This window comes from Rattus rattus, chromosome 9 (genome assembly GCF_011064425.1).
Source record: "Rattus rattus isolate New Zealand chromosome 9, Rrattus_CSIRO_v1, whole genome shotgun sequence".
NCBI classification, from domain to species: domain Eukaryota; kingdom Metazoa; phylum Chordata; class Mammalia; order Rodentia; family Muridae; genus Rattus; species Rattus rattus.
In genome coordinates this window covers 7216733-7240847 of record NC_046162.1, presented here as the reverse complement: position 1 = coordinate 7240847, position 24115 = coordinate 7216733, and the positions used below count along the sequence as shown (strand labels likewise).

General features: G+C 46.4%; 1 protein-coding gene across 2 annotated transcripts in view; it reads right to left on the bottom strand.

Moving 5' to 3' along the window:
- Insyn2b (inhibitory synaptic factor family member 2B) overlaps positions 1-24115 on the bottom strand; it is a 109988-nt gene that overhangs the window by 2998 nt on the left and 82875 nt on the right. The window contains exons 2-3 of one of the 2 annotated variants that reach the window (XM_032912773.1): positions 16315-18559; positions 15250-15324 (exon numbers count right to left, since the gene is read on the bottom strand). In XM_032912773.1, the coding sequence (XP_032768664.1) occupies positions 15250-15324; positions 16315-17654 (1415 nt within the window). In that variant the 5' untranslated portion in view covers positions 17655-18559. Of the gene's footprint in view, positions 1-15249; positions 15325-16314; positions 18741-24115 lie in introns of those variants that run through there. The other variant, XM_032912774.1, reaches the window with a different exon arrangement.

Genomic DNA, 24115 nt, shown 5'->3' with positions numbered 1-24115 from the left:
AAGAGCAGGACCTTGGGATCAACTACTAAGCCACTAGGGACCAAGTGCACAGGTTGCTTTGGGAGAGTTGAGCCATTTCCTAGACTGTCTCATTCCCTCCCCATCGAATTAAATTAATACTTTTAATGATACCTCATTTTGTCAAGTGAATCATAGATCATGCCAGGCACTAGGTAAATATTGGGTCTAGCTTTCCTCTCATCTCTAGATGAGTGATCTTCTCTGTTACTGCTTGTGTTAAACAGAATTCGTGGAAACTACATGTAAATGACATAAAGGCACACATAGTCAAACTGAGCTTAGTTTCCTCATCTGTAAAATGGAAGAAACAAAGTCCCCTGAGGCTAATGAAATCAATATATGTGATGTAGACATATATGACATGGCCAGAGCAGTGCCTGACGTACTGTAATCCTTTTGTATATGTTAACCCCCCATTCCTGCATTGGTATCCTGCATTGGTATTGCATTAACATTAATACCACTGATATGTAATGCTCTTTGACGTATCTCTTAGGAATATGTCTTAGAGAGCTTAGACCTATCAGGCTACCTTCAGCATTCCTCAATACAGAGAGACTGATATCCTCTTCCTTTGGTAGATAGCTTCTCCTTTTTCCTATTTTACAGTGTATTTGGAGTTCTTGGTATACAGTGTATTTCATTCATACCATGTTGACTACCACAAAGGTTTCTGAGGGAAACGCAAGGCCAGATAAGACCAAGATGCCCAGAAGCCCTGGGAATGTAGAATCAGCAAAGAGCCTGAGCCCAGGCAGGAGCCTGACGTTCCCTCAGCCTCTTTGTGCCTGGAGAGCAGGTAAACATGTGTCAGGGACTCTTGGCTTTCCTCTCACTCTGCTTAGCTTCTCCTGAGCCCAGGAAACTAGACCAGGAAGAACAGATCCTGTCAGGCAGCGCTGCCAACCTGTGTCCTCGACTGCTCACTCCCCTTCCACTTTTAGGTGCATCTGAGTGCTAAGTGCTTGTTATGTGTTTCCTCAGAAAAGTCCAGAGCTCACGTGGAAGTGTAGAAAATGGCAGAGATACAGCCGTAAGAGCAGAGTAAGCCCCTTGTTTAGCCAGGGGCAAGGGATGGGGATAAAACACTGTGTAAGGAAGACAAAAGACCCCGCGTCGCTCTGGATGAGGCGTGACTGGCAGAGTCCTTTATGCCCAGCAAGTGCTGAGAAATCAGCCGTCATTAAAAGACCACCCGCCCTCGCCTGTGATACCCGTGTCACGTCCCAGAGCTTAAGATCAGAGTTAGCACTGCTGCAGAAGTCAATGGCAGTTGTCACATGTGAGAAAGGAAGTTCCAAATGCAGCATTGTCCTGGGCGTTCTGAAATGGAAGAGATGGAAAGACAGAGGGGCCTGTCATGTAGCCAGCAGGAGGAAGTATCAGTAACCTTCAGCCAGACTCTTCTCTGCTTTTTGGACATCCTTTCTCTTTCTGCTACTCTCTGGTTCTCTCTACAGGGACCTAATCCTGGCAGGGTGACCTACATAATGGATGAAACACAGATTGTGTTTTTCAAAGCAAAGCTCCAGAGTGCGTCAACTGCAAGTCACTTCCCCATTCTCGAGCATTAGAGCGGTACCCTGCCGAAGGAGGTATTACTCCTGCTCCCAGGATTGCAGGCGAGTGTAGAAAACAGGTGCATGTTCAATATGCAGCACAGATTAGGCACCACATGTTCGCCCAGACATTCGACCTAGACTGATTAAATATTGCCCATGTGCCAGATCCTGTGCTACATGCCGAGAAAGCAATGGCGGATAGAGTAAAAGTCTGGCCAGCCAGCGCTGGCATTGCTTGACCAGGGGCTTTGTGTCCTTAGTAAAGGATATCCAGCAATTTGAGACCCTGTAGCCAAAGCCCATGGCTTGCTGGCTCACCCGTCATAGGTATCCAAACCCACACCTTGAGTCCCATTCTTCCGCCGTTGCCCAGTATTGCACCCTAGTTTGTCTCGAGCGATGGAGCGGCCATCTGTCAGCATCCCTTGGACCTCCTTCTTCCCAGAGGAAACTTAGGAGATGGCTCCAGAGGCTAGGAACAGTCATCTCAGGCAGCCTCTGCATTGCACCAAGGAAGGCATTTAAAGGAGTAAGTTGCAAGCTCTGATTCTCGGCTCTGTCACTGGAGGCATTGCCTGCTTGGTTGGTAGGGAACAACCACAGTCACAGTTCTTTTAGCTCCTTAATGGCCTTGTCTTTACCTACTGTGGCAGAAAACTATCTTTATCATAGAGCATGAGATAAAGCCAAAGCGAATGACTAATACTCGCTCACGTTAAGAGTGCCTGCTGTCTGGTATAGAATAGCCCATCCACCCACCCTCCCACACTCCCGCCAACCCTCCCAGCCTCCCAGCCTCTCATCCACACATCCACCCACCCATTCATTCACCCACTTACCAACTCACCCACCCGTCCACCCATCCATTTATCCATCCATCCGTCTGTCCTACCATCCATCCATCTGTCTGTCCTACCATCCATCTACCCACCCACTCTAGTGCTAAATCCCAGTGACATGGCTAGACAAACTGGGACACCATCCCTGTGGAGCCTGCTTCCCAGAATTTAAGGCGAGTGATGCGAATACCCTTCTTTGCAGGTCTCTGTCCATGTTATCTGATCACACGTGTGCCACTGGCTGCTTCTTTCTCCTTCTGTGTGGAGTTTCTGACTGCCTAATCTAAAGCAAGCTAGCAGTCAGGAACTGCCTGCGTTTCCAAAGATTCACCAATATCTCCAAACCTGGTAGAAAATACGTTTCCGAGTGAGTCTATCGTGTGCCCAGGACTGGCAGGCCCAGGAAGGAAAGAACCAGAAGGCAGAATGTAAACTCTGTCTCCTGTGCTAGGCTTCAGTTGCTGCCCATCCCAGAGGTTAGGGCAAAAGACTTTTGAGTTGAGTGCTCCTTGTTGACCTTGGATAACTCTCTTCGTTTCCCCAGGATTCGGCTCTAGGTAGGAGTTATAATAATAACCTAGCTGGGTAGCCATGCTAATACAAGGCCATAACAGGTGTGATTACACTCTGTGGGACCCGGTCTCGGCCCACTCTGCTCTTCTTCACTGAGAGCTTTGTCCTGGTCTCTTAGGGGACAAATGCCTCTCACCTCCTCGCTGCTGGCACCTCCAGCGCTTCAGACATTGTATACCTTGCCCACAACCTTGCTCTTCACTCCTTCCCGCCTGTACATTCAGGGAAGAATGCATCGTTATGTTTCTATGGAAACACAGCAGGGTTCTATTATAATCGCCAGGATTTAGGGAGCTGCCCTTCCCCCACGTGTCTGCCCCCACTGGTCTTGACAGTTTAAGGGGACTGAAAGTGACTTTCTTTTCAAGGCCGAGTATGGAGAAGTGTGTGTGCTTTGGAAAGAAATTGATTAATGTTTTTTTTTAGGCCAAAGCAATTTATTAACATAAAGGAAAATTGTCACTTTTCTTCTTATTCACCCTTTGACAAACTACTGTTTAGTTTAGAGAGGAGAGGGGAGGACATTTTGCTTTGGTGGCAGCTGGTTTATAGATGGGGAGGGGCCATGCCCGGCCTCCCTCATCTGCCTTTCATCTGAAGGTTGGGTAGACAAGAAGAGATGGCAGCCCCTAGACCACGTTGATCAACCTCTTGGGAAGAGAAATAAACTTGCAATGTATTTGTTTGTAAATTCTGGGCACGAACACCTCTTTGAGGCTTGGGTTCTGGATCTGAGTAGAACACTAATAATACCCTTGATTATACCGTCCTCTGTCCTTCCTCTTGTCTATCTGTCCATTACCGCCATACCATCACCCACCGTCTCTGCTTCCTATATTCCATGTAGACTCCTAAGAAGAGAGATGAGCATTGACAATCTAGTTTGGGCAGAAGTCCAGTGAGGAATAACTATTAGGCAAGAAGTTGTTACAATGTTGCATCCAGAATGAGAAGCACTATGGTAACCTAGATCTGTCAAAATGTGTGAAGGTCATCTCCTGGGGGATGTATGAGGTCAGGAATGCCCGGTTCCTGGGGAGCCTTAGTGCCCTTGAATCCAATGATGCATTCCAGCATGCTGCCTCAGTGCATTAATAATAATAATAATAATAATAATAATAATAATAATAATAATAATAGTAATAATAATAGTAATAATAAAAAAAGGTGCAGGAGTGATAACTAATCTAGCTTCCATCACCATGGTGGATGCAAAGCAGAAAAATGTTCTAGAAAGCAGAGGGAGCCCTGTGCCATGGCTCACCGTGGCTGAAGTTACAGTAATGAAGAGATGACTTCGTAGTTAATTACACACACAGCTCCTACAGAGGACCCGAGTTCAGTTCCCAGGTGGGTCAACTCACAACCACCTATGTAACTCCAACTCCAGAGGATCTAGCGCCCTCGTCTGGCAGCCATGGGTATCAGCACTCACATGCACATACCCCCACACAGAAACACACACATAATTAAAATAAATATTTGAAAGACTATAAATGCATGACCAGACAACATCTCCAGGCTCTTGTGATCTTGGCTAGGTAAGTAGAAATTGGGTAAGCCAGAATGAAATACAGTGAGTGGTTCAGAATAGCGAGCTTCATTCTAAGATTAAACATTCGAAATTAAAACACCGAGATTTATAGAACCAAATAAAGAAAGGTGGGAGAGTTGGGTGGAGGCTCCTGATTTTCTATAACATCTTTAGCTTTGCAAAACTTCTGGTACTCCATTTTCATTTTGTTCGCAGAGTATCTTGGGAAGATGGGAAGTTTGTTAATCCACTTAACTGATAAGCCAGTTAACAAAGGGAAAAATCACACTGGGCCCTATGATCAGATCTAAACCTAGACTTTGCATCTAAGTCTGGAATTCAGGTTTTCATGTATTAAAAATCTACTGCACAGTAGTTGACTTAAACAATGGATAAGCGTTTCTCATTGTTCTGAAGGGCTGGGAAATCCAAGAGCAAAGTGTCAGCCCATTTGGTGTCTAGTGAGGGCCTGCTTCCTCGTTCATAGTCTTCTCCCTGTAACACTAGATGTTAGAAGGGGTCAGCAAACTCTAGAGCTGTGGGTTCCTGAGGGTTGTATTCTAATCCAATCATCTCCCCTTCTCAAATTGCCATGAAATGGGATGACAAGATTTACCATGTGGATTTGGGAAGGCACAAATATCTAAACCCTAACACCCTCGTTCCTGGCCCTTACTTCTTGCTCTTTATCCCTAACGAGGGAATATTTCCACCTAAGGGTCACGTTCTAAGAAGAAGAAAGCAATGAATACCCCAACCCTGTCAGATTAGAATATGTAATAATTTAAATGTACAATGATAATGATTATCATTTATACATTGAACTCTATTGTCTATACTCTAGACACCATTACTGCAAGGTAGCATCCCCTATCACAGTTCTCATAGATAAACAATATTATCGTCATTTATCAATTGAAGAAACTAAAGCAGTGGGGCTAAGTGGTCTTCCAAGGAATTGGACCATGAATCTAACCCTAAACGTTATGCACCAGTACAACTCTGCAGGAAGGGGCATAGTTCCATGTACCCATGGAAGAGCTAGAGGGAAGAGAGTATGTAGATGTGCGGTATGATAGAAACAAAGACCTAGGCCTCCTGTGTGACGCCCACACACCCCCACCAATTCTCTGTGGAACCAGACTCCAGCAGAGCATGGTCCCTACACCCTAGCTGACTTTCCATCTGGCAATACCCTTTCTAGACTTCAGAGAAGCCTTGACCGTGAACAATATATGCAAAAAAGAAGTTAACCATTAGGGGGTAACTTAGTCTGGGTCCTGGGTCTCGGGTCTCGGCTACTGATGTCCCTCTCCAGTGGCCTGTGGGACTTCCTTCTTAGAAAGTGGTTCTCAGTGCTTTGTAGACAAGAGTCCCTGTCTTCGGCTACACCGAGAGTCAGCTGGACTCCACAGCACTTCCCCGAAGACAGAACATCTTCAGATTCATCTCTCTCCTTTCCTACCTCTCTAGGGAGCACACTGTAGTCCCTCTCCACCAAATCAGGGTGTACCACATGTGATTAGCCTCCTGCGGCTTTCTTTTGCAGAGAATCAGCTGTGGGAATTGTTGAGTCAAGGGAGGGCAGTTTGCCCTAGGGAGGGCAAATCACATCACTTTGGGAAACAATCACAATCTGAAAAAATAATCTTAGTGTGAATGTCCCCAAACGCCACCACTGCTTCAAGGGGTAGTGTTCTCCAAACTTTGTCTCTATGGCTGATTTGTTTATTATTTATAGGTTATAGCTTTGGGCATCACAACTTAGAGCCATTTCCAACTGTCAAACGCAACCCTTCTGGGACATCTGCTGTTGGTCCCCAGAGGGTCACAGATGTTTCTCTGGGCACACAGAAACACAGAGCCAAGCTGGAGAACAACCCTCTATGACAAGAAGCTTTCTAAGCTCTCTGAAAGCCTTGACTGTTTCTCAGAAATTATTAACTGGTGAAGCAAGGTCAGAAGGGGCTGGAAGACAGGAAAGCCTTCTGCAAGTAGGGACTGAAGTTTGATCCCTAGCTTACTAGGCTCTTGGGCAACTCAACCTCTCCAAGGCTCAGTTTTCTCATCTGCACAATGGGTGTAATTATCCTGCCACCTGAAGTCTGAAATGAATCGATTGTGCATACAGTGTTTATTTAGCAAAATGCATGCCTGGCATGGTGACTTGTTTAATGGGTGGTAATGATTTTTCTATGAACTGACAAAGAAGGAGGGGGGGTGTTGTCACAGTGCTGTCACTTGTGGCCTGTGTCCCGTAGCGCCCTCTTGTTATTCTTGTGTGATCCTCACTGTGCTTGCCTTTATATTTATGGCATGTTTTAGCCTCTTTCGCCACTAATGCATTTAAGCAGACTTCACTTTTTATTGCAGACAAATTGCTGTTACAATAAATCTTGCTTCTTTCCCCCTTACACCCTTAGACAGGAGAAGAAAGGGGCGAGGCTACGGAGAGAGGCAGGAAGTAAGGACAAATAAATGACTTGGATATCAACCTGTCAACCCTTGAGAAATTACCTCCTGTACCCCAAACTTTACAACTGTCCCTCAAAGAGAGTGTTCAAGCTAGGCATATGTGATCAGTAGCTGGTGATGGTGATGGGGTTCGTGTCACACACGCATTGAGGTCAGTGTGGCTCAGACCGTGCTGGGATTTCATGAGGGCTAGAGACGGACCCAGGATTTCCAGGAAGGACGGATCTGCCTGCTGTGTGCACTAGAAATCTCTTCCCCTGTAGACTTCTTAGCTGTCCAGAGAAGGCGAAAGGCTGTATTTCTGTTCACCTGCCTCCGTGCTGGGAGAGCATGAGCAACTGACAAAAGGAAAAAAAATACTAAATAATTTAACGGGAGAGTTGGTTGCTAAGCCCACAGGGCTGACGCATACTGCAGGTTCTAGAGAAATGCCTTTTTCTCTGACGCAATATCGTAAGCAGGGCAGTGGCCAAAGAGCTTAAATCACTGAAAGAAACTCAAGAAAGAGTCCTCAACACCACCAAGCCCGTGACCATAGACAGCTCTCTAGCTCTCTGAGGCTCTCTTTGTTCTGTAAAATGAAGCCTTAGGGTTTTTTTTTTCCCCTGCAGGGTGCACAGCTGTGAGGCTGTGCCCTGTTCCCCAGGGTGTCTCTTTGTCATGTACTGTCACTATCAGAACCAAGGGGAGAAGGCCCCTGGAAAGAGATGACTAGGTACAAAGGGAAGCCCTTGCAGGGGACCCCCTTTTGAGTCTCTGCCCAGTTCTAAATGTGCTTCCGATAGACTTTTGCCAGTGTCAACGTCAGTGATCAAAAGTAACAGACTTAAAGCATCTAGTGGTCCGTCGGAGGCTACGGAAGCTTCCTGTGTGAGACTTGGCGTTGTGTGATCCCCCAGTTCACTGCACAGGGTGATCACACCCTTCCCCTGAAGGGTGTCCAGTGTTGTGAAGGTCACTGTTTGGCACCCCCACCTGGCCAGGTACCTGCTGTGACTTCTCTAAGATTGTATCAGCCTCTGTGCTCTTTGCCAGGAATCGGGCGTGGGCTTAGCTTTGCTCTTACCTTTAAGTACAGGAAAAGTGTCAGCCTGGATTGCCAATGGTTCCTTATCCCGGAGGAAAGACTTCAAGTGATTCCCCTAAGCAATATGTAATGGAAGCCAAAGCCCCAGGGGCATAGGGAGACACTCTCATTCCAAGAATGTACTCTCTCCTTCCCTCCCTGCTGCCTCCATTCTCAGGGCCCCTTACCAGATGCGAGGAGGTCTATCTGTGAACATCTCATCCTCAAATCAAAGCCAAGCAGAAATGTAGCCTTCCAAGGATGCAGTACAAAGAAAGGCCAGCTTCTCTGGGCTATTTCTTGAGCGAAACAATTCCATTTGTGGAAAAGCTATCCCCAAATCTAGGAAATCAGTCATTTCTTCTTTTTAAGCTCTCCTTAACTTTGCCTCATTCAGAGGTCCTTAAACCTTTCCAAAGACATTGCTACAGCTCCCTCAGAGGCAGTGGGGAATGAGCCCATGCCATAAAGAGAGCTGAGCTTCTGAAGCAGATGGGCCATGGCCATGTTCTGAGAACACTCCTCCCCCCTTTACTGCAGAGCCTCACAATGTTGTTGCCCGAACTCAGCAATGACGTACCTTTTGACCAAGCTCTAACAGCGGTCAAAGGGGTTTTGTCTCTGAAAGCAGTGTGCTCTGATTCCAGCTTGCTGGAAGTCAGAAAACAGCCCTGCAACTCCTACTCAGTGACTGGTATCAAGATGATTGCTATGCAAGCGTCTTTCTTCCTTGCAGCCTTGATTGCTTAAATTGAGTATTGTACAAGTGCCAGGTTCTGCCACAGCCCCAGTTTCTCCGTCTGTAGAATGGGGGCATTTTAATGCATCTTATATGTTATGAGGATTCAGTGCAGTGGGGGCAGGCATTTTTGCCCTGTAAATATTAGCTCTTCAATGGGCTGTGGCTTACTTCCTGGTAGCTCTTCTTCATTTCTTCCCCTTAACTTTCTTCTCAGTAGATTGGTCCTCGGCTATTGACGCTAAAAAAGTGATCAAATAAAGTCTGATAGACTAACCTTCAATGAGACACACAGACTTGCTATATTATGACAAGTCTAAGGTGAAAGGTGTGGTTCCTGTCGCCACTGATCAAATGACAAGGAATTTCATGGCTTGAAAGTACAGTCGTGATATGGACTCTTCTTGTTCTGGAGGGACAGCGCCCCCCATCACTCTGGGCGGAGGTGTGGATTTGGCATTCCAACTAGAAGCTCTTCTCATTGCCTACCTGCTCCTACCTGCACAAAATCTACCAGTTTGGGGGGCTGCACACATCCCTCATTATCTCAGGATGTTCTCTGTATGACACTCAGGCCAAATCTCAAGACTTGGACTTAGTCACAGTTGAAATGTTCCTTCTCCCAGATGAGGTCGATCCTCCCAGGGTCCAGGAATTGCTATGTGGGTATCTGAGGCATCTGCCCATCATCCTGGAGAGCCTGCAGCTCTAATGCTTCAGCGATCATTAAGATTACCCAGATGTCAGAGCAAGGGTACTTTGGCCTAGGGGAGTTCTGTGGCTCTCTCCAATCAAATCTGCCCTCCCCTTCCCGAGCTGGCACCGAAGTCCCGAATGGTAATGCCAGACGGCCATGAAGAACAGGATCTCAATGTCCTGTGAAAGTGCAGCAGCTGTCTGAGTCATCTGAGGAAGATTTGATTAGGTTCCATCTCATTGAAAGTATACGGTGTTCCAAGTATTTGAAATTGACAATCCATGGGCTACATCCAGTCTTTATTTGATTCAGCTCAAAGGAACCTGCTATGTAGAAGTCCTTCATTCCTAATGGGAACATTTGATTTTTACAAGCTCCCCAGCTCCCATCCAAAGTGGGGTGAACCACCCAGTTGTCTCAAGCCCTCCACTACGTTTACCTCTCACCCCTCATCAATAAAGTCAATGCTTTTCTTTTGTAAGCCTCGACTAAGCGCCAGTTGTGTACTATGACGCGCTGGCCTGTGATACATGAGGATTCCTAGGATAACAGAGGGATGGACATGCCTTTGGGGCCTTTTATGTGTCTTCTTGGGAAGAACTGGGTTTCCTGGCAAGATAAAAAAAAGGTTGATAAAGATTCATGGTGCAAGAGGTACTCTGGAAATGTGTGGTGACATAGAGGGACCCAGGCTTGAGCACACAGCTCTGCAGCTGGAGAGAAACTGGGGACACTGTAGGTGAGAGACTTTAACCTCATGTTCAAAGGGCCTTGAAAAGTCAGCTAAAGGAAAGGGGATTCAGGACAAGACTGTTTAGCATGGGAGCCAAGATGGCCAGATTCTACTTTCAGGGTAATTTGGCAGAGTGCTGGAAAAAGAACCAACCAAGGTGATGTTAGGTGCTACTGTGGATCTTTCCTATGTGGGGCCTCAGGGAGAGCTTAGGTCATTGGGAGGTTATCCTTGAAGACAGTTAATGAACTAGAGTACCAGTTCCTCTTTGTGTCCTTGTTTGTGGTGTAAGCAGGTTGCTTCACCTTGGATTTCTACTGGGATGTGCTGCCACACTTGGGGCTGGAAGCAATGGGGCTGCCCAAGTCTGGAATGAAACCATCAGAACCATGACCTCAATGAACTCTGTTTCTTTCTATAAGTTGGTTGTATCAGTTCAGAGGCAGGGAACTAGTGGATGTTAAGCATTGTTTATCAGGGGTTAGTTGAAAATTGTGTGTGTGTGTGTGTGTGTGTGTGTATGTCTCTGTGTGTGTGTGTGTGTGTGTTTGTGTGTGTGTGTTTTTCTCTGTTTCTGTGTATGTGCTTCTCTCTGTGTATGTGCTTCTCTCTGTGTATGTGCTTCTCTCTCTCTCTGTCTCTCTCTCTCTCTGTCTCTCTCTCTCTCTCTCTCTGTGTGTGTGTGTGTGTGTAACACACATAGACCTACCTAAGAAAGAAGTAAGGAAAAGTGTGACAAAGGATGAAAGTCCATGAGTGCCATTAAAGGGACAGGAAGAGACAAAGCCTGACGCGTTGGACAGACAGCCCCTAAACAATCAGCCCCTAAACAATCAGCCCCTAAACAATCAGCCCCTAAACAATCAGCCCCTAAACAATCATTTTCCCCCTCTTCTCCATCGCGCCTTTCAGACATCCCATAGCCAACTTCTCCACTGACCCACCAGCGTGCAAGTTACTCCTGTTTCCTAAGGGATGCGCTTGGGTGGGAGATGGACCTCACCCTCCCCCTCTGGGGGAAAAAGTCCTATTATTTTTCCTCAAAATGTTAGAGGCATTTTACAACTTTAATCAAGTAGATTCCCTGCCCCGGGAGCTCTATCTGGAAAAGTATAAATGTATGAGCAGTGTAACTAAAGTCCTCCAGAGAGGATCAGGCTGACTGTTTTAGAGGAGTGTGGATGACATGGCTGGAGGAGCAGGGACAGGGTGAAGGAGGAGGATGTATCACACACACACACACACACACATACACACACACACACACACACATACACACACACACACACACACACACACACACACACACACACACACACACACACACACACACACATACACACACACATACACACACACACACATACACACACACACACATACACACACACACACACATACACACACACACACACACATACACACACACACACATACACACACACACACATACACACACACACACACACACACATACACACATACACACACACACACACACACACATACACACACACATCACACACACACATACACATACACTCACATACACTCACACACACACACATACACACGCCCACATACACACACATTCACATACACTCAAACATGCACACACACACACACACACACACCCATACACACATTCACATGCACACAAACACACACACACACATACACACACATACACACATACACACACACACACACACACACACACACACACACACACACACACACACACAGGCCTTGAAATCTCAACAATCCCCCTGCCTCTGCCTACCAAGTGCTGGGAAAACAGGTGTGTCCAGCGGCCCCTTGATACTCTTAGCGTTTTTGTGAGATTCTCCCACACCCATTTTTACTTAACCTTTTCTGTTCAAAATCAGCCTACTTTTAAAATCTAAACAAGTATACAAACCAAGCAGGATAATTTTAGAAAGGGGGGACCTGTATCACTCCTCATGAATATTTAAGAGGATTGGTTTTACAAGCTAAAAGCTTCAGCAGAAACGCTTAAAATTACTACAATCTGGCGAAGATACTGTTGCTTGCCCATGGCTATGAACCTGAGATCTGTTCGCTCTTTGCACAGAAATGTGATAAGCACACGCTGGGAAGGGTTGAACGATGATGCTGTGGTAAGGAGCACAGCTTTTCCCTTCTAGGTAACCAGAAGGATCGAAATGAAATTGAAAAGAGAACACGTTTCTCACTAAGTAATTCTGTGTTATTTGTTCCTGGGAATCACCAGTAGCATTCATGCAAACCTTTGGGTAAATTGACCCAGGATTAAAGCTAACGAAAGCGAATGGAAAATCGAACAGGCTAGAAGCAGCTTAAACTGGGGTATAGCCAATTCCCACCCCTCCCCTGAGAGTTTAGTTAGAAAAAAAAAAAAAAAAGACAGCCCTGTGTCTAATCTCCAGTACTTCAGAACAACAGCCCTTGCCCCTGAAAAAACAAAACAAACAAAAATTCACACACACACAAAAATCCCAACAAAACAAAACAAAAACTCACAAAAGCAAAAACCAAGACAACAACCACACTACCACCCAACCTCCCCTCCCCCACAAAACTTGAAGTCATTCTTCTCGTGGTGCATTGAATCTCTGGAAGCTCTAAAGAGCCATGCCTGGGTTACTGGGGTATCAGTATCGATGCTGTACTCCTTGATGGTTTATCTAAGAGATCCCTGGCAAGGGGAGGGAGCCAAGGAGGCTTGGAGGGTCAGAGAGAACAAGCTGCTTAGAACCAGTGACCTCAGTGTTTTGACAGCATAGCCATAGCCCGTAGCTGATGAGGTGAGGCCTGTAGGCAACACCACTTAGCAAACCTTATGTGTTGCTAACTTAGCAGCCTCTCCAGGGAAGGAAAGCTAAGGAAAGCTAGTGGGCAATCCATCCATCATGTACCGTGTGCTTTATGTACAGTGACAGGCACTGGAGCCATCCGTCATCAGGGAGAGAGACCACAGCCTGCGGACGAGGATTTCGCATCACTTGCTCATTAGCTTCTAAGATCTGACTTTCCAGGACACAACCCAAGTTTGAAGTCATTTAAATTTTTTTTTCCTTAAATGACAACTCACATCTCACTGTTGCCATGACGACGCTGTTCTGATCTTTCTGCTTTCATCAAATTAATTGCCCATCCCTTTGCAGTGGTTTAGGGGCAAGGATACAGGTTGTTGTCTGAGACGACAGTCTGGCTTTGAATGACAACAGGGGCTGCATGTCGTGAGGGACGGATACAAACCATGCACGCTGGGGTGGCATGGTAGGACAGTATAGAGGTCCGCCATGCCAGCTGGTATGTAACTGCCATTAGAATGCTTGCTTGGGGTATTTGAAGTAAGGGTTAGAAAAACGCAAACATTCTCAGACTCTGGAAGGTCGCAGTTTAACCAAATATTGTCACTGTTAATTCAGCTTAGAATAACATAATGTCAGAACTATAAGGCACCATTGGGACCATGTAATTAAAGCGTCTCACTTCTCCAATAAGGAAACTCAGAAGCCAGAAATGACTTGCTCAGGGGAAGGTCATGAAATTTGTATTAGACTGGAAAATAACTATGTGGCCTTTTAACTAACATAAGCCAATTTTTTTTAAAAAAATGCAAATAGTAGATAACACATAACCTGGGCACTTGAAGGAAGACTGTCTAAAATGTGGACGTTAGCCCAACTCAAGTCTTTCTGCTTCTGATGAATAGATTTTTTAATCCCACTTTCCGTCTAAACACGTAATAATTTTTTGTTCTCTTAGTGGTGTGGAAATTTGCTTAAGACAGAAGATTAAAATTAAAGAGCAGCAACTGATGAGATTTTCTGTTTTACTTTCCAGTGCTGCAGGCCTTTCTCGAGAGTCCTCTTTTGGGGGAGAGAGCATTTGCTTTGAGCTGTGAAGGCGTACATTTTTTTTAGCTTTGGGGGTCCTAGAGTCTCCCATAACTTGTAGGTATTGGTCTTCCATGTAGGGAGCCAACAGGTCACCGAGAACATGCTCAGGGCCCTGCCTGCTGGCTGGTGTCCGGGTACACATTGCTCATTAGGATGAGATCTCGAGCTGTTAGAGAAGGAGCAGCTCTGAGAGAACACAGGCAGCCCTTTGGAGCAGTGGTTTGCTTAGGCCCTTGCTCTTTCTTCAAAGAGAAATGTCGTACAGAAAAAAAGAGAAAGAAACCATACTCCTTTGTCAGAAAAATTAGACATCATCAACTAAAAAGAGTCCTGTGGCTGTATTTCTACTCTGCCTTCAAATGGGCTTCCACCAAAGGGACACTGATCTTTCTAGTGATACCAGCAATGAGCTGAAGTGTGCGTGCAGATGTTTGCAGTCTCCAAGGGCATTCACAGACACTGTGACAGTTGTTTTCCTGGCCCGTCTGAATACAGGTCATTGTCCCTATTCCATAAACAAGGAAACCGAGGCCAGTCAAACAAGCAGGCGTAAGATTTGGACATTCAAACACAGGTCTAATAATTGTCTTTACTGCAGCCTTGTCTTGCACTTGGAAGAAATGGTGGATTTATCGGTGCACACAAAGTGCTCATAGTTACTGACACATAAGACAGTGAAGAGCAGAGGATGAGAGATACAGGGTAACTAGGATTAGGGAGATGTGGATGTGAGTCCCAACTCTGGCCCCTTCTCTGAAGATGTTCTGCATGAGTTAGGCAGATCTCTAAACTTCCTGAACTCCTGGACCCACCTCTTGACCAGTAACTGAGACGAGATGCAGATGTTCATGCAGAGGTAATGGCTCCTGCTTGCCCTCAGACCTACTATTGCATCAGAGGATTTGATTCTAGACCTTGATGATAAGAAATGAAACTCCCTCCCTCGGAACCAAATGAAAACATTGCACAAACACCTTCTGTTTTAAGGCTCGGGTGCTTGTCTCTGCCTTTCCCAGCTCTCTATCTTAAGACAGTTTGCTAGCGCGTTCTGTGGACCAGAGGCATCCTGCTCTGCAGGGCAGGTCACTGTTTGCACTGGTACCTGTATATGATGCACGCCGTGTTCTGACAGGTGCTGCAGTTGTTAAGATCCTGGCCAGTCCGATAAAAGTTCCGCCTGTAAGAGAAGACAACCAGGATAAATGCACAGGCAAAAGCCACATGAGACACACGTTCTACCAACTCGCCACAGTCCCCACAGCTCAGCATTCACCAGGCCCTCAAGATACTTGAAGATACAAGGAAAATGATGGCTGAGGTTATGACAAGGGAACCTCCCATTCCTGGGATACTTGGTATATGTTTCATGGATTTCAAATGTCATGTGTTTTTCCTGCTTGTGGTCCTGAAGGGAACTTTGCAAGACAGTAGCAGATTAATATGGCGACACCTGGTCCCTATGCTTGGTTCTGTCAGCCCAGTCTCCTAAGGTTGATTCTTAGTAGCCACTGCCAGCTAGCTACTTTCTTTCCAACCTTGTCTGACGAGCTTCCACCATTGCTTTTCTGCTGGTGTGTAGGGCCTTTCTAGATAGAAGAACAGTCTACACCTAAACAAATACTGCCTGTCGCCCCACGTACTAGGTCCGAGCCCACAGCTCAGGACAATATGCTGTGGCTTCTCTCAGAACCGCAGCCTCATTTTCATGTAACTGATTGGTCAGTGGAGAGGAAGTCCTGCTTAGTGAGCTCCTTAAGTCTTTCCTGACAATACACGCACAGAACTAAAGCAAGGGAAATGTGTGAGCTTGCTCAGAGGGCAGGAAGTCCCCACTGCTATCACTCTCCCCATTCGTTATTGACTAGACCCCCATCTTTATAAACACTATCTTTTTTTTTAATCCTGGAGTTCCTTAGTCCCTTTCTCCAACCTGTTCAAGCCCAAGGCCAATAGTGGATTAACCATGGGAGTCTGTTGGAAGCTGCCAAGACTGAAGATTAGCAAAATCTATACATAGTGGTTGGGTTGGGTGAGCGTTCGTTATCATCTAGGTAAACAACAGAGCATGATTTTTTTGGGGGAGCGGGGGAGATGTTGCTTTCTCCCCATCCCTTCCCAGAAAATGACTTGGCTCAGTGGTTTTTCACCGTAAAGAAATCCACCTTACCCTTCAGTGAGAGCGCGAGCTTTCTCCAGATCTTGAATCACATTCAATAGGACTTTAATTTTCTCTTGGTTTGAGTGTAGCGATTCCTCTACTGATTGCAGCCGGCCTTGGAGGTCACAGAGCTCTCCCTGTGCCAGGTGACTGTGATTACTCGCTCCTATCTCCCTGCTGCTCTGGGCTCTGTTCTCCTGCCTTGGAATGGAGGAAGGGAGGCGCTCACTTCTAAGAGCAGTCTGAAGCTCCGGGGTGTCTGACTGGTGGGGGAGCTTTGTCACATGTTCCCAGCACACAGGGACAGACTTGAATGCGCTGCTACTTCTGAGTGACTCCGGGTCCTGGTGATGGTCACTCGATGCTGGGCAATCAGAAGCTTTTCCTAGGTGGGCTGGCTGGGTGTGGGAGCCTGGCTCGGGTGAGCTGTGAGTCCGTGGTGGCGAGGGGACACACATCTTCTTTGACTGAGATGATGGAAGGCCAAGGTCTTTGTCATCAGGGTTGGCTTTGGGCAAAAGCAATTCGGATGTGAGTTTCTCCGTGCCCTGGATGTTGTTGGCACTGCTGTTGTTATTTGAGCAGGCGGGTACTCTTTCCGGATCTGACGTCATCACTCTTTGCCCATCCCCCGGACACATGGAGATCAAAGCAGGTATGGAGTTGCTCTCTTCCGCCGAGCTTTCTGGGCAGAGAGTAGACTCTCTAGCTTCCCAGGTGGGACTGTGACAAATGTCATCAGGAACCTGAATGGCAGCCGTGGCTTTCTCTGAAGACATCCAAGTCCCAGATTCTAAGCAGAAGCTAACAGGCCCATTGCTTTGCACCTTGGGCATCCTGGGGAGAAATGGGTGGGGCATTTTGAGCCTTCGAGGCCCATCCTCGAGATGCTGAGCCAGCCTCAGGAAGGCGAGGTCAGAGGACACGATATCTTGTTCAGATAGGTTGCCGTTGACCTGGATGGCACTTGGGGATGCTGTTGGCATTTCTACCAGGGACTTGCTAGTCGTGAGCCTCTTCCTTTTGAAAACCGGGAAATGCTTCCTGAGACTGGGGGAGGTCTGGATAGAGATGCTGCGGAAGCCTCCCGCCTTGTGGGACCTGGGGAAAGACAGCGAGTAGGTGGCGGGGTGATGGTGCCTGGCTGCTTGCGTCTTCCCCATTACGCCTGGGTCTTCGGGAGTTTGGGTGTTGACCTCGCCGGCTGGGTTCTTAATGTTCCCATCTTCCTTGAATCGCACTTGCTGCGATTTGCTCCTGCGGTGGTGTGGTTGTTTCACAAGCTCGACAGACTCAAGGCTGCTTCGCTTTAGGAGCACGGGCCTCACTTTCATACTCGGCTGGGCCATGGAGCCTCACTGAGAAGAACCACACACTTGTCCTGGGCACATCTCCCTTAGGTCTTTAGAGCAGTATCTAATGGGGGAGACAAGGAGGATGGCCAAGCAGGATGCAGTGGTTCTCTCCTCTTAATACAGGAAGCCCCGCCGGCCATTCCCAGCCTGACTGCTCTTCTTAGGAGCTGTCTGGGGTGCTTCCCTTGCAGTTGAAATATTATGCCACTGTAGTCATAACCACTGAACGGATCATCAGTGAATTAGGCTAATTATGAAACATCTGACCTACCGAGAGAACCGATGGGCTTGTCTATCAGTGGATTCCAAGGAGCAGTTCTGCTCCTAGAAGTTCCCTGTCTTGAGCAAAGAGACAATACATGTACCATTTGGTGGATAGTACCACACTCTGAATGTGTGAACTGCAAAGGAACCTGCTATGTCTAGACCATATGGCTGCTTTTCCCAGAGCATCGAATCGCGGCGCAAGGCTATGGGAACCTTAAACACATCTTCTTGCCGTAGCACGTAAACAGGCAGAGTAAGAGATGACCTGGGGCTCTCCTGCTTTGATGGTACATGATGCTCCTAAGGGAACTTCTCCACTTATGTCAATCAGAAATTTCTTCTCCGTTGCGGCCATTATTTTCTTCCATGCCGCTTCTCTGTGTTTCAGTGAGGGAAACTTAACTCCTTAAATAGCCTCACAAAACCCAGAAGGGGATGACCAGGGCAGAATCGAGGCATCAGGGAGACTCAGAGGGCTGAGCTCTGTGTTGCAGCCTCGGCTGAAATCCACTTATGGGGACTGAGCCACAGCTGTAGTCATTATTTGGAGGTGCTCAGCTAGAAACATGGCCACTGCATCGGTGGGAACAGCGTTGGAGGCCAGACAGCCTTTAAGAGCAGTGAGGAAGTGCCTGAAAAGGGAGAAGCCACCGTCACCAAGGTCTAACCTCTTAGCCAAGTTTCCTTTGAGCGAGAATATTGAGGGTTCAGCCTGCCGTTACTGCCATCTCTTAATCCCCATAGTGAGCAAGGTGCCCTTGGGTGTGGGACCTCCAAACAAAGTGCCTGTCTACCTAAACCAACTCCTCTCCCTTCAGTCACCACTCAGCCAACTCCGTCTGTGAACACCCACCTTAAATAGCATTTCTTTAAGGAGCCATGACAAGGCCTTCCTCCGTCGCTAGGTCCCTAACGCTAGAACACATTAAGACTCCTGTCTGAGATTTCCACGACAGTATCTGTCAAGCGTTCATCACAGCTTTTTCATTTTTTCAAATAACCCCAGAGAGACAGATACAGTCCTTCCATAGATGTCTGGTTAAGCAAGCTATGTGACATCCAACATGTGAAATACTACTCAGCAATAAAAAAGAAGAAGAAAACATTAGCACACATCAGTGGTTAAAAAAAAACCAGACTGTCTCAAAACATTGCTTTGCACAATTCCATCTGCACAGGCTTCTTGAAATTAAAACAGACTTTTGATAGACACTGAAGTAATGACTGCCGGGGAGGTGGACTGAGGGAAAGTGGCTATATCTGTGTAATGATACCACAGGGGACCCCTACCATCACAACCTTTAGGATGCAAATCCAGCTGTTGTTAGATAATCATTTGTGTGCACACTAACCTCATGTGTACTGCTCATCGCCCTGTAACCAGAGAGGACGTAGCTGGAGTTCTTGCATTCTGTGCCTGGGTTGCCACCCCCCCTTTGACCTCCCTGTAGGTGCTTGATAAACATGTGCTAAGAGGGTGGATGGCTGTGTGAAGGGCAGGTCCACGGGAAGCTGAAGAGAGCCTGGGCACAGGCGGGGCAGGTAGAGGTCCTGGCTACCCTGGAGGGACAAGAGAAGCCGTGGCTTCTCCCAGCTATGACTGACATTTACTTAAGGACACGCTTCTTCTCTAACATCTTCATTTTTATTGCTTTCAAGGAGATAAATGTGCACAAAATCCTCCGAGGAGCATGTTCCTAGCAGGAATAACAGCCACCATTTATTGAATACTTATTTTTACCACGCCGAGGGCTTTCTACACATTAATCATAACAACTCCCACTTACAGAGTAGCCACTAATGTGACAGGTGCAGCGCCAGGCACTCTGTAAGTCTGAACGCATTCGCTCGTCACAAAACCCCTATGTGCATGGGTTCTGTTCTTCCCATTTTAGAGTTGAGGACACTGAGGCTCAGAAAGGTTCAGCAACATGTCTAAAGATGAACAGCTAGTGGTAGAGCCAGGATCAGACCGTAAATGGTGGCGCTCCATCTTTGGCTCTTTAATACGGCCCCCACTGCCTTTCCAGTATAGAATCATCTCATTTAACCCCTACAACAGATGACCGAGGCATCCTCTCAACTGACGAGAAAACGCAAGGCTCACCAAAGGTCAAGGAGATATTATTTGAATCTGAGCATCTGCAACTTCAAGTCAGGAAGCTTTGGCCCTGTCCTCCTGGTACTTGCCTGGTGGGTGGACAAATGCTGGCAGTGGTTTGAAAAGTCACTCCAGGTATGAACGATGTAGGGATCTGTCCTGACCTAGCCTTGTCAGAACAATGCAAGCCAGAGCCATGAGGAGTAATGGTCGTTTACAGCCTACTTGGGTCTACCGAGAGATCTTGAAAGAAAGTAACAAATGCATCTCCCTTCTCAGCACTTGGGGATCTTAGAGAGAGTGATCTGTGGGGTAGCCGGTCTTACTGAGTAGAGCCAAAGTCTTGGCTTCATTACCAATAGTTCTTTGCTCCTGAAGTTGGGACTTTTGGCAACACATTCAATTCCTGCTGCTTGGAGGCTCCTCTGTAACAGGTGGGATACAACCTACACTTTTTCTCTTGGTCTTCTGCTTTTTCAGGAATTACTAGATAATGTCATGGCCACCTTGGCTTTCCCTACGCTTACTGCCTTGAGAGATTTCACCTGTTCCCTGATTCTGGGTACCAGCATATGTGTGACTGGTCCCCAAAAGGATTAAAGTCCGTTTGAGATGCTGCCACAGAGCCTTTGCAATTAACCACCTTCCTATTCTAAGTGTACCTTAGACCCTATTTCTTACTCACGGAAGGACTTCCTTTTTTAAATTGTTATCTGTAGAACGGTCTGACAGCCAGCAGTGGCTTGCATGATAAGTTCATGAGATGACATCGCCAAGTAGCTAAGCTGACAGCCAAGCAGACAGGAAGTGACCAGCAGGAATAGGAAGTGTTCTTCCCATTGCTGGTATTATCTGCCTGCTACCATGTCTTTTTGTGGATTCCAGGGGCTACGTAACTGTGTGTGCTTGTAGCTTGCAGCCAGCCATATCCACAGGACTCTGTATTCCACCCAAGGGTAAACCACCACCTTCAGCTTTCCCAGAGCAGTAGAGACGGGCTCAAGAAGGAGTTAACAGTTTTGAAGAATTGTCACCTCCTGGCTCACTGGTCTAGCAAGTTTCTGACCATGGCATTGCCTTGTGACACCGCAGGGTGATGACCCCACTGTTCTGCATGGTGCACCAACCAACAGCTTAAAGCCAGTTCCATGATTCCTAGATTTTGCATAGGCATTTTCCATCCGGTTGAATCTAGAAATAGAGTTCTTTCATGAATAAGTCTCTATGCCCTTCCATAAGTAGTGGCTAAGCTTACATGGATACAGGAAACTGGCAGCTTGTTTCATAGTCATTGAATTATTGAATGTTTATAGTAATGAATGTGTGTTGCAAACTCCTGTGGCTAAGTGCTGTGTGGGCATTTGGTACTAAATCCGAGACATGACCATCTGTGACGTCATTCTCATCTTGTAAAGGGGGCGATCACATGCCTGAACCCATGCATGGTCTCTTCACCTTGAACTTCACAGCTTAGACCTCCCAGTGCCTGCTTCTGTAGACCACATTGTCCGAGGATCCTTTAATTTTTCATTAGGATTTCAACTTTAGGAAAGGTTCCTCACCCAAGCTGGGCTGGATTTTGAGCCCTAGAGTCTAGTGACCATTGATTATATGCTAGACACTGTGACGTGTGTTTTTCTTTACTCTCTGAGCCCTCATGACACTCTTAGGAGCAGATAATATTGCTTCCTCATTTTATAAGTGTGGACACTGAAAAACAGAAGGGTTCCTACTTTGTCCCAAGTTGGTTACCTGAAGAGTGGCCAAGCTGGCCCTTCAGCTTAAGGACTGACTCTGGAGCATAGACTCCTAAGTGCTGGGCCTTTCTACCTTTTCTGGGTCTTGAATCGCTCCACCCAAAACCTGTAGCAGCTTTTAAACTCCCTCTGCCATCTCCTTAAAGCCAGCTACTGTTCCGATGTCAGCACTACTCTCTCCCCTTTAGCACTTTTCCTTTGACCTTTAAATATAGTTGATATCCTACTTGTAATGATATCATGGGCTTATTATTATTATGTTATTATTCAAATAGCATAGGTGTTTTTCTAAAGGAAGAAAAAAATCACCAGGTACCTCACCACCTAGAGGCACCGTGCGCCACCCCCTCGGATGGGTCTGTTGTTTGTATCTTGTGGTACAGTGTGTCTACATGCTGTTTGTTACGGATACAAGGATGGCAGGAGGCCTTCCCTTCCTCGAACCTGGAGAAAGTGTCACACTGTGCCTCCCAGATTTCTGCTGTCCTTCTGTCTAGGGGCAGGGCTATGTTGTACAGTACCCTGATCTCTTTAAATAACCTCCATTTGATGATATTTAGATATTTCTAAGTACTTCGTATTATTAACACCAAAAGGAACATGCTTTCTGCGTGAACCTTGGCACATATGTCTAATTATCTCCTTGGAATAAATTCTCAGAAGAATTAGTAGATGAAAGTAACTGTATTTAACACTGTTGAGGTTATCAGTTTATAGTCTAGCCTTCTGGAGCATGTTTGTGCATTCATTTACACCCTTAACATTGTGTACAGGGGGGCTCTTTCCCCAAAGCCTCTGCCCTTACTCTTGGGCAGTTCAAAATAACTGTTTTTTTTTTTATCATTGCTAATAAAGGAGAGGAATGCTGTACCTCATTCTTGGATGGAAGCTATTTTAAACGGACATTTTTAATGTTTCTAACCATTTATTTTTGATTACCTATGTGTAGGAGGGTACGCATGTGAATGCATTGTGTGAGAAATCCAGAAGCGTATCAGATCCCTTAGGACTGGAGTTACAGGGAGTTGTGAGCAAACCAAACCAAGGGCTGGCAACCAAGCTTGAGTCCCCTGCAAGAACAGCAAGTGCTCTTAAAAGCTGAGCCATCTCTCCAGACCCACATCCTTTTTTTAAGTTTTATTTTTATTTTGAATTATGGAGATTTAAATTTTTCTCTACACTCGTTTGGTAGAGGTAAAGACCAAAAACTTGAAATATTGGAGTCATTAAGCTACTGTGAAAAGTCTGTGTTCTATATGGGGCCTGGGAAGTTTAGGAAATCGTCTTCTCTCGATGAGACACATATTTGTGTTCTAACTTTTGTGTCCCCAGTCCTCTGTGGGTCCTTTTTCTTGAGGCATTCACCTGGCTGAAAGACACAGTTCTCTGGAGGATTTAAGTCTCATGGGCTATCAGCCCCACTAATTGATGGGGAGTTCCTTTGGTCTTGGTGGTTAGTGCTCAATTAATAACCTGGCCAAAGTCCAGAATCATTCTCCAGAGAGATCAAGCATCTTGCCCCAGGCCTGCAGGCTGGGAGTCATAGCTGATCTTTGCAATAGTTTCTAGTTTCTCCTTGATTATTGATTTACTGAAGATACTGACTATTTATATTCCAACTATGCCTTTCACCCATATCAGAGGTCCTCACAGAGTCAGTCAGCGTCCACCTGTCTGACAGACATCGCCACCAAGGCCACCTCTGTGTTCTGCAAACCCCAGGCTTCCTCTGCCTCTCCAGCTCTTTGTTCTGGAGCGCATGTGGATGACACTGCAAAGGGTTAAGTGCATAACTTTTGACTCATGATTGACTTGGACTGAAATGAGTGAATTGGCTTATATAAAGAATTCACAGAATTGCGACGCTTGAAAGAGATAGCCAAGGTGGTGAGTAGGTCAACTCTAGCTCATTAGATGGGACACAAATAAAGATAGAGACATTTGTAAGTGGGTCTTGGGCCTTCTACCTCCCCTGACAGAGGGAACATCTTAAAATGGTGTTCCTAGGAACCATGTCTGTCAACTTGTCACCTCCATGCGTCACAGGCTTTGGTATGTCCTTGCTTCCCTGTAGTGTCATTACCCCCCTGACACTCTGTCTCTTCAACTGGACTAAAGGCTCCCTGAGAATAAGAGGTCCTGACTGTCTACCCTGAATCTTTGCCCCTGGATTGGCACAGAGGAGATCTTCGTTGAATTTTCATAGAACCAACGAGTATAATCACACATTATCTAACTTGCCTTGCCTTCTGTGCAATGAGGCAAATTCTGAGAAATTTATTTAAAAGGTGAGCTCTTGCTATGTTGTTCAAGCTCCCCTTTGAATTCTT